The sequence below is a fragment of the Bombus vancouverensis genome, chromosome 3 (genome assembly GCF_051014615.1).
Source record: "Bombus vancouverensis nearcticus chromosome 3, iyBomVanc1_principal, whole genome shotgun sequence".
In the NCBI taxonomy this organism is placed as follows: Eukaryota; Metazoa; Arthropoda; class Insecta; order Hymenoptera; family Apidae; genus Bombus; species Bombus vancouverensis.
The window spans coordinates 11,421,409-11,437,372 of NC_134913.1; the positions used below are offsets into that span (position 1 = coordinate 11,421,409).

The 15,964-nt window shown below is 37.3% G+C and overlaps 3 protein-coding genes across 5 annotated transcripts in view; 1 reads left to right on the forward strand and 2 right to left on the reverse strand.

The window, feature by feature from the left end:
- Window positions 1-15,964, forward strand: part of LOC117165764 (monocarboxylate transporter 10) — a 295,750-nt gene that overhangs the window by 151,548 nt on the left and 128,238 nt on the right. The window lies entirely within an intron of this gene.
- On the reverse strand, window positions 1,556-7,029 carry LOC117165924 (nose resistant to fluoxetine protein 6-like). 3 transcript variants are annotated; one of them, XM_076617179.1, is made up of 15 exons: window positions 6,927-7,016; window positions 5,962-6,154; window positions 5,549-5,777; window positions 4,739-4,983; window positions 4,454-4,647; window positions 4,210-4,331; window positions 3,861-4,103; window positions 3,558-3,765; window positions 3,307-3,472; window positions 3,141-3,220; window positions 2,973-3,068; window positions 2,770-2,899; window positions 2,510-2,684; window positions 2,276-2,418; window positions 1,556-2,192 (listed from the first exon to the last, which is right to left on the reverse strand). In XM_076617179.1, the coding sequence occupies exons 3-15, from the start codon at window positions 5,772-5,774 to the stop codon at window positions 2,061-2,063; spliced, it is 2,160 nt and encodes a 719-aa protein (XP_076473294.1). In that variant the 5' UTR covers window positions 5,775-5,777; window positions 5,962-6,154; window positions 6,927-7,016; the 3' UTR covers window positions 1,556-2,060. The 3 variants fall into 3 exon arrangements, with proteins under 3 accessions (XP_076473294.1, XP_076473295.1, XP_076473293.1); XM_076617180.1 differs by lacking the exon at window positions 5,962-6,154 and having other exon boundaries at window positions 3,930-4,103; window positions 6,927-7,029; XM_076617178.1 differs by lacking the exon at window positions 5,962-6,154 and having other exon boundaries at window positions 6,927-7,029.
- On the reverse strand, window positions 9,893-14,962 carry LOC117165762 (nose resistant to fluoxetine protein 6-like). Its single transcript, XM_076617248.1, has 14 exons — window positions 14,864-14,962; window positions 14,452-14,716; window positions 13,699-13,943; window positions 13,418-13,611; window positions 13,180-13,301; window positions 12,831-13,073; window positions 12,528-12,735; window positions 12,277-12,442; window positions 12,111-12,190; window positions 11,943-12,038; window positions 11,740-11,869; window positions 11,490-11,664; window positions 11,215-11,357; window positions 9,893-11,126 (listed from the first exon to the last, which is right to left on the reverse strand). The coding sequence occupies exons 2-14, from the start codon at window positions 14,675-14,677 to the stop codon at window positions 10,977-10,979; spliced, it is 2,178 nt and encodes a 725-aa protein (XP_076473363.1). The 5' UTR covers window positions 14,678-14,716; window positions 14,864-14,962; the 3' UTR covers window positions 9,893-10,976.

A 15,964-nucleotide genomic window follows, 5' to 3' on the forward strand; every position in this document is an offset into this window, starting at 1 on the left:
AAGGGGCGAGCAGAAAAGGGGAGAATGAGAAACTCTCTCTCTTGTTGGATAACGCGATGGTGGAGGATGGCGATCAGGGGGCCTAGAGCCGCTTCATCGCCGTCCCAACGGACCCCGACTAGAAGGGGCAATGGCCCCACGTAGCGCCAAATTCAACAGTCAGGGAATTTTTAGAACTAACTCAATCAAGAGGATCCGGGAGGGGGGTGCAACAGAAAGTTGCACTGCTGTCACACGCGTAGGATGGTCATCGTGGAGTTTCAGTCGGTAAAAGTCCGACACTACTCTGCTATTGCCGATTATTAGCAGCAGCGGAGTATCCATGAGGATTTCTGCACCTGCAAAAAAAAGTTCATTCGGAGCATATATCTAAGAAAACGTTGTTCCGTTTTGCCTTGCTTTGTCTGTTCGCTCCTATCGCATATTTCCTTGTATCTGTTAATATACATATAATTATATATTTTGTTGTGTGATGTAGAGGGGGCTTTCAGAGCGTATTTTATACTTGGAAACTATCTTCGTCGATATAGTACCATATGTTTGGTTTCAAAGAAGATACTATTGACTTTGCATGCACGATGTACCCCTGTAATTATCCCTTGTTTTATTACCTTTAATGTAGGTGGTTTGACAGGGCTGTAGATTGTTTAGTCGTAGTCTACCTTGGGTCAACTTATGCAGTGCTTATTATGCTTGGTATGTTTTTAAGAATCGATACAACTGCTCTCCTTCAGCTGTTGACAAAGACTACGTAGGCCCATACGCATTTAAATATATTAAGCAGATGGTTCGTTCCAGATTTATGGAATTGTTTTAAAATATCAAATCACTTTTTGAACTTTTTCCAGAAAATGTGTCTGCACATGCGAATGCGGCGAAGAAAAGAAAGTGTCGCTTGTAACCCGAAGGACGTACATAATTTCATGCACGTGTTCTTTATGTTTGTTCCAAAGGACGTACCACTTCTCTAACATGACGTTGCAGGTTGAAAGGTTAATAACATGATGAGTAATATCAATTTTCGATTTGTTTTATTGATCCAAGCATAGCAAATAGATATAAATAGTCGGTTACATGAATGACGCAGCGGCGATAACAGCGATAAATTTACCGATTTTATAAATTTCGATATCCCAAATTTTCCAATATCCAGTTTCCGAATATCCTAGTTTGTCAATTCTCAAAATATCATACTTTTGAGTTATGAAAATTGCAAATTTTCATAAGCCCAAATTTACGAATTTTCGAATTGAGAAAACAAAATTCATCTCTGTTTTCACAACTTTGATGAAAATGACTCTTTTCCTAAAATTCCTGATATCCATCTTGTTCTTGCCATATTTTCACTCGTCTTGATGCTTCACCTAACGTACGTGCCTCGAATGTCTAATTTCTCATCGTAGCGGTCTTCGTACTCAGTCGATTGTCGATTTTATAGATGAATATTAATACTGCTGATTAATTAAAGCTAAAAATCACAAAACTTTAGTACATTATTCAGGCGCTTGGAATAGAACAGGACGGATAATTAAAAAACTACGAATTGTGCTTTACTCTTAAAATTCCTTTAATATTCATAACTTTTTACAACTCATAGTTCTCGCCATGCCAATGTTACATCCATATTACAAAATCATCAAAAATTCTTTAGTGCTTATATAATTGCTTATGTAAAGAAGGAATAGCTTAGCTTTACCCATAAATTTCAGTAGATATGCGACGAAACATGGTCAAATTAAGTATTATGCATGGCAATGATCGTGATGCGTAAATCTAATAATGCATTTTAAAGGAACGATCATACTGACGAACATTACAGCGACGCGAATTGATACCCGGTATTTTTGTAGTTCATCGACTGCGTGAGTCGAATAAGTCGACAGGTTCTCAATGCGTTTGAGTTTAACGCACACTGTCTAATCACGATTTTCGTTTCACATATACTTTAGTATATTTAACATATTTTTATTTAACAGGTATTTGGAACATTTCCCGTAGATTGTTATACGTTTGTTATAATAATCACCATCATAAATACATCTACAACGAACGCGAAGAATTCAGGAAGAATTATGTCGCTTCGCTTTTCTTCGTGCACTATTATACAATCGCATAAACGGCATTTCGATTGTTGCGTATAAGAGAATAGAAGCACTAAAACTACAAACGGCCATTGTAACGAACAGGGTACCCTGGAAAACAGAATTGTTATTTCATAATACAATAGTAATATTACATCGAAATTGTCCAAATGAAATAGTTTCATTATACTTACAATGGTGACGTTATCAACGTAGAAAGGATAATAAGTTGAAGAAAAAGCCGAAAGTATAAGAATAGGATTTAGAAGATAAACACCATACGCCAATTTACTCAAAACAACAAAAATATCTAGCGATAAGATTTTCTTCACGATACCTGCAAACGTATCAAATATATTTGGGTGTAATTTACAATAAGAAGAATGACATTAACGCATTACTGAGTGACATGAAAAATATCGAATTACCAGCATGGTTCGTAGTGCATACAACTACCAGCCAGGCTATACCCAGTGCCCAGCCCGTTCTACTGAGGGCCAAATAAAGAACGGCTAAGTTTAAGGACGTGTTATGGTTCACGGGTGTAAATAGAATCGAGCAATTACATAGAATTACCAAGGTCCAACCAAGGACTAAGAATTTCTAAAAGATTGGATTAATCACGTTATTGATAGATGCACAGAAATGTAGGTGTAACGATAAAACTGATAGAAACAGAATATGTTACTTTTGATAACCGTAATTCGTAGTTGCATTTGTTAAGAAGGTGACATGTAGCCATTCCTATGAGATAAGGGGATATTCTACACCACGGTCGCAGATAAAAGTATGTCAGTGTCTTATATTGCTCATCCAACCTAGGAAAGATAATATAAGTATATTTACAAATTCTCTATGTTACAAAGAGTGTTAAACATTTTGTATACTAACGTAGGCTCGTAATTAAGAGTGTACCCCATATAAGCGACTGATCCTATCGATGAAACTAAGCTAAAAACGCCTAAGCCAATGGCAATGTTGTAATGCCTGAAACAGTCTATTTTAGTGTCCGGGTAAAACTGGCCAATGAATGACTGCAAAACCAAATTTCAAACTCACGTGATCGATAATATTAGGAGAAAATTACCAAATACGAAGAACTGTATATCATTGGGCAAGTACCAACTCCATGTGAGACACTGCAAACAGTATTTCTCTTCGAAACGATTCTTTCGTAGTAACGCGAACGATGTTTACAATGGATTGCCATAAAAAGTATACGTACTAGGTCATCCCAATGGTAGAAGTTGTTTATGTAAAGTATATTTGTCCACCAATATTTGGAACACTTAGCACTTGGATGCTCGTAGGGAAGAAGTGCTGAGACATGATCATGCCAGGTGAAATTTAATATCGCTATCAGTATAACGACGAAATATGCAGGTGTAAGCCTACGAAATTAATGTATTTGTTTGATTACCATCGTATTTGAATCGCGCATAAATTACAACATAAAGACATTAAAATCATCTATACCTAATATATCGTTTGATGATTATTTGAATAAACATTTTCGCCTTTTCTGTTATAGACAGTGTTCCCTTCAGTTTTTGTTGTTCCTTGAGAAAAATATAAGACGACAGAAAACCACTCATAAAGAAAAACGTGTCCACCGAAAACGTCGCATTATTTATGATTTCCATGAGTATTTCACCGCCCATCATGTAGTAAAGTGATTTGTTAGCTGCACACACGATTGGTGTCGTTAAATGAGTCGTGCTATATCAAAAATCGGAATGTACTAATGAAATTCAAGCGTGATTGTAGCCCATTTCTTACCCATAACATGAAACCCGAACATGAACAAATGAGCGAGAATAATCCATAGCATTCCCAACACTCTCATACCGTAGAATATACGCAAAGTCTCTACACCTTCTTGTATTTTAAACGGTGGCCGTACATTTCTGAGCAGCGAAAAACAGAGCAAATATTGGTTCATGCGATTTTGTTCCCTCGACTCTGGAGGTGTCGATCCATTGTGATCGGTTTTGCGATCTCCTTGTGTTCCGTTCTCCAATTCTATTCAAAGTTAACCATACGTTACACAGATTCCCGTGAAATAAACTCGTGGTGATCAGAATCATTAACATCCGGAATACCAGGTATTATCGTATGTATCGCTTACCCTCCGTATTTCCACCTTGAAGCGCTATGATTTCATTTTCGCTGTTTATACGGGTTCGATGGTCGAAAATATCATATGCTGTGGCCGCTGCCGCGGTAGTACACAACAATAACAAAACTCCTCTGTAATCAAAGTTTTAAGGTTTCTACTCCATATTTAGTGGAACGCCGATCGTGATACTTGTATTTATGTCGACTGAGAATTGAAATTTGGACTGTCGATTAGGAGCTTGAAATTTACGTACATGATGAAGATCATTTTCGCAGAGAGTAGCCATTGATAATCATTTACCAAATCAGTGACTTCGATGAGCCTGAAGTGTACAGCAAAAAGTTTGCCGATGAGAAGAGTCTTGTCATGCAATGTTTTATCTAGCATCGTGGCTACATCTCGTTTGGTACAGGATGCCGGTAAACAAAGTCCAAGCGTAATTAAATCCTTACAAAAACGTTCGTCACAGTCGTAAAACTCTGCATTATATATCTGATTCGTTATGCTAATCTGGTACATGAGATATGTACGTGCTTACTTCGTCCGGTAGTTCTTGGTGATATTGCATAGTGCTACTGTGCCGCATGCGTCCAATAAAAAAACGGAACTCAAAAGGTGGATGCTCCTCGTTCGGGTTGCGATATATCGTATTGTTCTTTCGTTTCCCCTCCGAGACAAACAGCGTGCGATTTTGAGAGAGAATGGTGCAACCCATACGATCTCCTAACCAATAATTGTGTCCGCTTATAAATCCCCCGGGTGGCACGGCACTGGTGTCCAAAGCTTAAAGAATATATACTGCGTTGGAAACATCTGATGATACTATTGGCAATAAGGATTTTAAGCGGTAAGGAAGTTGAATGCAGAACTTGGCGTTTCGTGTTTAAAGTCAGAAAATTCTGTTCGTTAGAATAAGAAAAACAACTACTACTATGGCCGTCACCTTTCCGCACTTCAAACGAAGGAATAAGTTTCTTGCGCAAGGTGCGAAGAAAGTCTAAGGGTCGAGGTTCAACTCGACTTAAAATTATGCAGCTGATACGACCGCGACATAATCGTCGCTAGAAGAATTCTGGCGGTTGCATAAGAGTTGCTTTTACTGTTATTAATTTTTCACGGTGTAAATGCGTTTTAAATGCAAACAAGGGATGCGACATGTCACGAAACACAGCCGCAAGCACGGTGTATAGTTATTCGAATTCTATCTCCGTTTATGTTTGTACGTTAGTATGTTATGGTTATACGATTATGTGCTATATATTTAATGTGATTTGTTTTATCCTTCCTTTTGTACGCAATCGGCCGGCAGTAGAAATTCATTCACACTACCTAAAAACATTCTGTTTACCTCTTAGACCCCAAAGTATGTGGTTGTCAACAGCATTACGAAATTCATCAACCTCCGTCCGACATCTGCTGGAATTCAGAAGATCCACATTTTTCAAAACCGCGTACGCTGGAAGTACCTGCCTCATGGTCACTGGGTCCAGCGTGGTCGCTTGGGTCGACACGTAAATCGTTGTTAATGATAAAAGGGATAGCCATATCCACGAGGTAACTTTTCCGTTCTGCATGCTCTGGAATAGGATTTGCACTCGGATTATTCAAATTCTCTATTGAAAAAAATGGTCAACCATACAAATAACCATTATTTTCTCTTATACGATGAGGTAGGTTATCGCTCTTTCGATACTATGGTCGATCAAGAGTATGACTACTATAATATGAACGAAATGTTCAATTCATCTATTGGGTACCAACATTTTCTAGGAAGATCGCGTCAAGATTAATCGTATCCAACAAGGAACGCACAATTTATGACGTAGGACGCCGATAATCATTTCGAATATTTCATCTTCTTGATTATGGCCCAGTTACGGAACCCCAATTAAATTATGTCAGTATTGTTGTCGGCATGTGGCTTACCGAAAACATCAATCAGCTCGCCGATACACTGTTGAACAAATTAAAAATTTTTTCGATTTTTATCGCTTCTTTAGATCGTAGTAGGTTCCTACGGCGTAATACCGAATTTGCTAACCGTTTCTTTCGAGAACTAAGGGTTCTGGAAATAAACCAATTTTGAAAAAGATTGCGAGGTTTCAACTTTACGGATGTTTTCTGTTTTTACAATAGCAGTTACCTTATTGCAGGAGTAGAATGGTATGTATTGTCGTTAATATTATAAATATTGAAATTGAGTGAATTGGAACCAAGGTGAGAAGGATAGCAAAATGGGGCCACTTTCTACTTACATTTTTTAATTCATTTAAAAAAGTAAAACTCTAACAGAAAATGTAACGATGGCACGCGATGCTGCAGACGTTTGTGCCTAGAGTTGCGTCAAAAGATACTTGGACGTTGTGTGTTGTTTACAATTTGAAGGAGGAAAACTTTGGCGAAATACGCTATGGAAATGATATATACAACAATATCGGCAGACGACTGCTACGCGCGTTTTGGTGATCAATCGTTCAACCATTGTATCGAGCATTAAACAAAGCCACCCCCCGCATAGAATACCACTGGCGTTATTTAGTTTTGTTCTTAAATTGGAAAAGACATGATTTTCTAGGTTTTCTTGACGATTTCTTCAGCAAAAATGTCTGCTTTTTTCGAATACGCAAAAATTGAACAACTTCTTTACTCCACGTCCGGTGGAGAATATGGTATCGTAAAAATGAGCTTCAGTGAGACCCTATTTTCTAAAGGTGAACTGTTCTTACGCCAAGTCTGGTGAAGAAGTTGACGATTCGAAGTCACGAACGATACTGAATTAACCGTTTCTAATGTCGACGATAATCCTCCGATCGACATTTCCGTTTGAACGATTATACGAGGCTGCCGAATCTACTTACGCGGCATCCGTGAGCTGATTCCACACCGAACGGAAAAAATTCACAATTAGCATTTTACGAGCAAATCTTTGCTCAGTGTTCTTAGTCAAGATCCCGATACTAAGTCCGATCGAATCGTTATACTCCGCTAAATTGAAAAATTACAAGATTAGGAAAATCTCCTATTTAAACTACGATGTGCATAGAAATTTAAAAATATTGCCATGAATGTTCAATGGAATGATTTTGGGTGTTACTGTGTCGTTCTCGCAAAGTTTTGTTTCTTTGGATGGAACAAGTTATTTCAGTCCAATTATACTTGTAATGTTGGCTGAAACACAGCTTATAGGAACTATTTTATCTCTCAATTAGTTTGGATAATTGACGTTCTAAAACTCCTGTATTGCAAATAGTTACCATGACATTTATTTCCTTTCACTCCATATCATTTATTATCTTTTCGACTGTTGACCTCATGTCGCGTCAATTAGATCATGCTCGCGTTTACGAATGATACCGTATTTCTTCATATAGTACACGACGTTTGTACTTTTCGTACTTAAATTTAGTTGAAATCCTTGTTATTTATAATTGTCGTAAATTGTAGGACGTGAAGGGTGCCAAAGGCGTATTAATTTAACAGTGCATTTATTAATGTTACTAGTGGGTGTTACCTGGACTGTATTCAGACTGTGACTCCGAACTCGCTATCGAGTCAACCGATCACTTGCAACTACTGAACTCCTTGCAACTCGACTCTTTACTAGCAACCGACTGTTGACTGAGGTACTGAATGCACATTGATGGGCCATTAGTCCTATTGAAGCTTCTCGACCCTTTCGGCCTGTCGGCGCTTAGTCTTTGTCGCAACACTGTATATCTTTCGTCAGTATTTTTTAAGAAATTTTTCCGCGATACTACAGTATGGACCAAAAAAGCCGCTGAGAAGGGAATCGTTGTGTCAGTGCCGCGATACACGTCGCGTTCGTCGTTAGTTGTAATTTTAGCAAGATGATGGTTCCTTGGGATTATTGCGGGTCCCGGAACGTAACGAAGGCCTTGTATGGCTACAGTCATTATCACAGGCGTCTCTAATTTGTCATTTTACTGACAGCTAACTGTTCGGGATTTGGGTGACCGTCTGTTACGTGCTGTGACTCTCTACTTAAACCAGCCTCTATCCTTAAGCAAGATGTTCACCAGATGTTTAAACACCCTTATTGCGGATCCTCAAGAATCGTAAGAAGATTAGGGCCATCATAAATTTTAGCATTTTTTATAGTTAAGATCCTTAAGAACACACAAATATCTTTTAAAGTTGAAGAATTCCTTTGAGTTATTGTCTATTCCGAGAAAACACGGGAAAGCGGGGTTCCCATGTACAACGCCACCCGCAACCGATCGTTGATTGGCGGAAGCCAACACCCATCAGTTCATCTGTCTTTTCCCTATCCAATTAGTAGCAATGATCGTTGCTCTTGTCACGTCGAAGACACGGGGAGCGATGAAATTAAGAAATCACTGGTCGTTTCCTCGCGTCGTTCGAATGATTTCGCGTAGTTTCATGAGCAAGGTAAGAAAAATTCAGACTTTAGATATGCCGGCAGAGTTTATTATGTAAATTCAACAGAGTGACGGTTAAGAATGTTAGAACAGAGAGTGTCGAGAACTAATTTTGGCAAAATTTATATACTATGGGTTTGACCCTTTATGGAGGAGGTGTCGCCGGCTCTCATGTCAGAGGTGGCCATGCCGTTACTGTTTTCTGACCCTGGGATACTGTCTGCGTTGTTGTTTCGATGGCCTGTAGGATGTTCTTTAGGCCTCCCTGGGGTAATTTTCTATTGGTAATATATGGCTCTGTGACATTCCCACATTCCTAACCAAAATTGCTATCAACGAATCCGCTTGTTCCGTGTTTTAGACACACCCATTACTAATTTTCATCCGCGACAACATCATCATCGAACGATAGTAGCTTCCCAATCTTCAATCGGTCAACATCTTAACTTGCTAGTGTATACTAAACGGTGCAAATAAATCAAGTAAACATAATATCACCCTGCATCTTTAATTTACCTCTATCTTGAATGTTAATAGCGTTCACGGATCGCGATATCAACCAATCAGTTGCAAACCTGACTTGATCGCTAATTAGTTGAGAATTTGCAACAGCTAACTACTCTGCTGTTTCGATGATTTTTGCACGTGTTGTAAAAATTGATGTTTTGAATAATTTTTCCGTATACATATAAGGAGAAAAACAATGAAAAGTTTCTTGGTATTCCACAAGTAAATGCTACTGGTTTTCACCAAAATGTTGTTTAATCATTTTCCATTGGGGGTGACATATTTCAAATGAATGTTACAATTACCAAATTCTCAAATTTACTGTATAGTTTTGTCAAATATAGAGAATGAATCAACATATCTTTTAACTTCAAATTATGGACTTTGGCTTAATTATATGGACAATTTTTACAGTAGCGCCAGAATTTCCGAAATTCTGCTCCAGTTCAAAACTCATATGTGTGGGACTATACAATGTAATCGGGAATTAGTAGAGCGTGTGAAAAGTCTAAATCCTAAATCAGAGAAACTGATGTATTGTCGTATAGGTTAAACTGTAGCGAAATATTACGCTAAAACGACACTTTGTAAAGCTCTTTGAAGTCACTGACCAAAATTGACGATCGCTTCTTACGGAAATTAGCTGAAAATGGTTTCGGTTTTCTTGCTGATCTGTAACGTTTTTAACATTTGGTACACTTAATGTGTTGTATGACTTAGCCTTAGGCTTAGTTCCGTGCTAATGTCCTTCGAACATTATTGTATACAAAATTTTATACACCGAGTTAGAATTTCTTAATATATTTTATTTCATATTCTATATTTATATTATTATCCATTTACATAAATACGATTTTACAACTTTTTATAATTGAACCCATAAAATTCTGTCTCTAGTGCCTAGCAATAATAACGTTATGAAGTCTTTGAACACTTATTCTATCGCTTAAGAAATTAACAGTTTTCTGCAATGGTCAGCAACTTGTGACTCTTCTCTCTTCTCTCTTTCTCCCACTTCTTATTCCAGCATGAATTTTTTGAGTTGCTCCGTAACCCAGGTGCCAGTAGCAGTGGTCTCATCACTTGTAAAAAGAGAATGACTAATGACATTGAATCGAACATCCTCGCAAATTCCAAAACATTTAAATAACCAATCAGCGTGTCTTGCTGCCAACATGTCTCGTACGAGATGTCTTCGGACGATTTTTCGGATAAATCTGACCTTACATTCAAATTGACATATTACATCAATCACATAATCTATATACCATCTGTTCAAATTAACTCTGACAATTATTCATAGTAATAAATAATCCTTGTCAGCCTTTCTTCTTTGCGACAAATAATCATTGCTGCTACATCACTTTCCAGCTTGGTGTCTCGAACATTTATGTGCATTTGAATCCTGAATAATGAGTTAGGTTTCGATCATTCTGTGCTTACCTTATGGTCTTGTGACGTGAACTTGCAACATTGTCTACGCGCTTTTTATCATGTTCTCCAAGTCTCTTTTTTTTTTAACATGCAAGGCAAATGACAGTGTTAGGAAGGAAAAGCAACTGCGAGAAGGTACTGCACGGTAAAGACTTTTTCTCCTCCTTCAGTTATTCATATTTATTTGCATATGAGCTTCTTTTCGTCGTCCAAATCACTTTCTTAGAAGTAATTCTCTTAATTAATTCCCCTTCTTAGATATTTGAAAATATTAAACAACATTTTCGTAAACATATATATTTTTCTATATTTTGACACATGAAAGGTTAACTTCCTGTTGTTAGTTTAATAATTTAATAATTTAATAAAGACTCAGAGGAATTTAGCACCACCAACTTCCTGCTATTAGTTTAATAATTTAATAATTTAATACACTCAGTGGAATTTATCACCACCAACTTCTTTCCTTTTTTTTGGTGCACCAGTACGCAATTTCAGAAGTGATGCAAACGGCATTTCGACTGTTAAAAATAACAAAATAGAAGCAACGAAGCTACAAACAACGATTGCAATGAACAGAATACCCTGAAAAATAGAAACGTTATTTCATTTCATTTCATAGTACTAATACTACGTCGAAATTGTCCAAATGAAATGATTTCTTTATACTTACAATGGTGACTTTATCAAAGTAGAAAGGATAATAACTTGAAGAAAGAAACGAAAGTATGAAAATAGGGTTTAAAAGATAAGCACCATACGTAAATTTACTCAAAATAACGAAAATATCCAGTGATAAGATTTTCTTCACGATACCTGCAAACGTATCAAATGTACTTGTGTGTAATTTACAAGACGTTAAATACTTCGCATTACACAAAGAGTATTTTTACAGTAAGAAGAATAACATTAACGCATTAATGAGTGACATGAAAAATATCGAATTACCAGCATGGTTCGTAGTGCATGCAACTACCACCCAGGCAATGCTCAAGGTCCAGCCTGTTCTACTCAGGGACAAATAAAGAATGGATAGACTTAAGGGTATGCTCTTGTTATCAAGTCCGAAGAGAATCGTACCATTACATAGAGTTGCCAAGATCCATCCAATGATTAAGGTTTTCTGTAAGATAAATTTAATTGCATTATTGAAAGATGTACAGGAATGTAGTTGTAACGAATAAACGGTATACATTACTTTTGATAAATGTAATTTGAAATTGTATTTTGTAAGAAGCTGACATGTAGCCATTCCTATAAGGTATGGCGGTATTCTACACCATGGTCGTATATAAAGGTCTGTCCACGAGTTATATAATTCGTCAATCCTGGGAAAGAAAATATTCATATATTTACATATTCCCTATGTTATAAAGAGTGTTAAACATTTTGTATGCTTACGATGGCTGGTAATTAACGATGTATCCATTGTAAGCGACTGATACTATCGAGAAAACTACGCTAAAAACGCCTAAGCCAGTGGCAATATTGCGATGCCTGAAACAGTCGATTTTAGTGGCCGGGTAAAACTGGCAAATGAATGACTACAAAACTAAATTTCAAACTCACGTGCTCGATAATATTAGGAGAAAAGTACCAAATATGAAGAACTGCATATCATTGGGTAGGTACCAACTCCAAATGAGACACTGCAAACAGTACTTTTCTTCGAAACGATTCTTTTCTAGTAATGTGAAACATGTTTACAATGAATTATCTCAGAAAATATACGTACTACGTCATTCCAATGGTAGAAGTTGTTGATGTAAAGTATATTAGTCCACCAATATTTGGAACACTTAGCACTTGGATTCTCAAAGGGGAGAAGTGCTGAGACATGATCATGCCAGGTGAAATTTAATATCGCTATCAGTATAACGACGAAATATGCAGGTGTAAGCCTACGAAATTAATGTATTTGTTTGATTAGCATCGTATTTGAATCGCGCATAAATTGCAACATAAAGACATTAAAATCATCTATACCTAATATATCGTTTGATGATTATTTGAACAAACATTTTCGCCTTTTCTGTTATAGACAGTGTTCCCTTCAGTTTTTGTTGTTCCTTGAGAAAAATATAAGACGACAGAAAACCACTCATAAAGAAAAACGTGTCCACCGGAAACGTCGGATTATTTATGATTTCCATGAGTATTTCACCGCCCATCATGTAGTAAAGCGATTTGTTAGCTGCACACACAATTGGTGTCGTTAAATAAGTCGTGCTATATCAAAAATCGGAATATACTAATGAAATTCAAGCGTGATTGTAGCCCATTTCTTACCCATAACATGAAACCCGAACATGAGCAAATGCCCGAGAATAATCCATAGCATTCCCAACACTCTCATACCGTAGAATATACGCAAAGTCTCTGTACCCTCTTGTATTTTAAATAGTGGCCGTACATTTCTGAGCAGCGAAAAACAGAGCAGATATTGGTTCATGTGATTTTGTTGCCTTGATTCTAAGAGTGCCGATTCATCGTCACTGGCTTTGCATTTTACTTTTCTCACGTCCTCCAATTCTATTCAAAGTTAACCGTACGTTATATAGATTCCCGTGAAATAAACTCGAGGCGATCAGAATCCTTAACATGCAGAATACCAGATATCATTGTATGTATCGCTTACCCTTCGTATTTCCATTTTTAAGCGCAACGATTTCCTTTTCGCTGATTACACGGTTTCGACGGGCGGAAATATCGTATACTGTGGCCCCTATAACGATAGTACACAACAACACCAAAACACCTCTGTAATCAAAGTTTTAAAGTTTCTACTTGATATTCTCGCCGATCGTGATACTTGTATTTATGTCTATTGAGAATAGAAATTCGGACTGTCGATTAAGAGCTTGAAATTTACGTACATGATGGAGATTATCTTTAAAGAGAGAAGCCATTGATAATCATTCACCAAATCAGTGACTTCGAGGAGTCTGAAGTTTATGGCAAAAAGTTTTCCAATGAAAAGAGTTTCATTATGGATGACTTTATCTAGCATTGTAGCTACATCGTGTTTGGTGCAGGAAGCCGGTAGACAAAGTCCAAGTGTCACCAAATCCTAAAAGAAGTGTTCATCGCAATCATAAAAACCGATAATGGAAATCTGATTCCATATGTCAATTGCGGATGATATCCACGTGCTTACGTCGTGTGGCAATTCTTGGTGATATTGCATAGTGCTATTGTGCTGCATGCGTCCAATAAAAAAGTGAAACTTAAAAGGTGGATGCTCCTCGTCCGGATTGCGGTATATCGTATTGTTCTTTCGTTTCTTCTCCGCGACAAACAGCGTGAGATTTTGGGAGAGGCCGGTGCAAGCTAGGCCATCTCCTAACCAATAATTGTGCCCGTTCAGAAATCCCCCGGGTGGCACTCCACTGGTGTCCAACGCTTAAAGAATATATAATATTTCATCAGAAACAACTCATGATATAATTGGCGATATGGATTTGAAGCGGTAAGGAAGTTGAATGCAGAATTTGTCGTTTTATGTTTAAAGCCAGAAGATGCAATTAGTTGAGAGAACCCACTTTCGCACATCAAACGAAGGAAGTAGTTTCTCGCGTAAGCTGCAAAGAAACTCTCGGGGATCGGAATTGATTCGATGAGAAATTATGCAGTTTATACAATCGCGACGTGATCAGGGCTAGAAAAAATTCTGGCGGTTACACACAAGTTGTTTTTGTTGTTATTGCGGTGAATTGATGTGTACCACATGTGAACAACTGTGTGTCACGAAACACAATCGCAACCACAATGTATAATTATTCGAATTGTACACCGTTATAGCCTTATAGATATTTCGTTCGGTCTATTTCCTTCCTTCCTTTGCTGACAATGGACTGGCAGTAGCTTTGTCGAACGAAATTCGTCAAAATATCTTAAAAGTTATATTTACCTCTTAGACCCCAAAGTATCTGGTTGTCAACAGCATTACGAAATTGATCAATCTCCGTCCGACATCTACTGGAATTTAGAAAATCAGCATTTTCCAAAATCGCGTACGCCGGAAGTACCTTCCTCATGGTCACTGGGTCTAGCGTGGTCGCTTGGGTCGACACATAAATCGTTGTTAATGATAAAAGGGATAACCATATCCACGACGAAATATTTCCGTACTGCATACTTTGGAGTAAATTTTACACTCGGATTATTGAAAATCTCTATTGAAAAAAAAATGGTTAAAAACTCAAATGTCCATTATTTTCTTTTATACGATGAAATGCGTTGTCGCACACTTTTTACTATGGTCGATCAAGAATATGACTACTATGATAATATGATAATATGAATTGAATGTTCAACTCAACTATAAGGAACCAACTTCCTCTAGGAAGATCGCCGGTAGACTAACCGTATCCAGCAAGGAACGCACAATTTATGACGTAGGATGCCGAGAGTGATTTCACATGTTTCATCTTCCTTTTGATCTCCCAGTTGCAAACTCCGGTTAAATTAACGTAGTAACCGCGTATGTTCTTATCACGTGGTTGTTCACGAATGTGAATTAGCATATAAATATTCTGCTGAGAAAATTTTTAATTTCTTGTTTTTTACGGTTCAATATTTGATCGTACTAGAGTCTTATGACGTAATGCCGAATCTGCTAAGCGTCCTCCCCCCTTCCCCCAGAATTAACGATCCCCGAAATGAACCAATTTCGAAAATAATTGCGGGTGTTTTGTGCTTTTACAATAGCAGTTAGCTCATTGCAGAAGTAGAATGATATGTATTGTCGTTAATATCGTAAATACATAAATACGTGTGAATTAGAATCAAAGTGAAAAGGACCGCTAAGGGCCATTTTCTACTTACATTTTTTAATTCATTTAAGAAACTAAAAGTCTAACAGAAAATGTAACGATGGCGGGCGATACTGCAGAAAAAATTGCAGTTAAGATACTGCAGTCAAAAGAAACTTACAAGTCCTGTTTTGTTTACAATTTGAAGGAGGAAAACTTTGGCGAAATACGCTGTCGGGATGATATATGTAACAATATCGGCAGGCGACAACTGCCCACGTTCTGGCGTTCAATCTTTACTCGATTTTTTTCGTTTCTGTTCTTTCTCTCTCACCTTCTCGAGGAAACTTCTTTCTTTTCGTAAAAAATCAATAAAAAAATTTATCATCTGCGCGTGCCAGGCCAGTTCTTACCTAAACATGTAGGAACTGTATTTTCTTGAAAACGAGACTTGAAACAAAAATATTTAGTTGTTCATTTTTTACTTATTTTGGCATGTCGAATAACCTTCTGTTAATTGTTTGCGATATAAAATTGATGTTATCTATAATATATTTACGTTTTGCAGTTAGCTGTAGAGGAAGTAGGCTATTTCTTCTTCTCTTTCTTTCTAGATCGATGTAATAGTCGTGCCAACTTCTAAGTGGAAGCAACGCTTTCACTTCAGCG

Excerpts from the sequence above, each read along its gene's own strand:
- LOC117165924 (XM_076617178.1), bottom strand. The coding sequence starts at position 5,774 with ATGCAGAACGGAAAAGTTACCTCGTGGATATGGCTATCCCTTTTATCA. Across the intron at positions 4,332-4,453 it reads GCGAAAATGATCTTCATCAT|AGGAGTTTTGTTATTGTTGT; the intron begins GTACGTAAATTT and ends CTTTGATTACAG. Across the intron at positions 3,069-3,140 it reads CTCCTAATATTATCGATCAC|GCATTACAACATTGCCATTG; the intron begins GTGAGTTTGAAA and ends AGACTGTTTCAG.
- LOC117165762 (XM_076617248.1), bottom strand. The coding sequence starts at position 14,677 with ATGCAGTACGGAAATATTTCGTCGTGGATATGGTTATCCCTTTTATCA. Across the intron at positions 13,074-13,179 it reads TAAAAATGGAAATACGAAGG|AATTGGAGGACGTGAGAAAA; the intron begins GTAAGCGATACA and ends AACTTTGAATAG. Across the intron at positions 11,665-11,739 it reads TCAAATTACATTTATCAAAA|AAAACCTTAATCATTGGATG; the intron begins GTAATGTATACC and ends TTTATCTTACAG.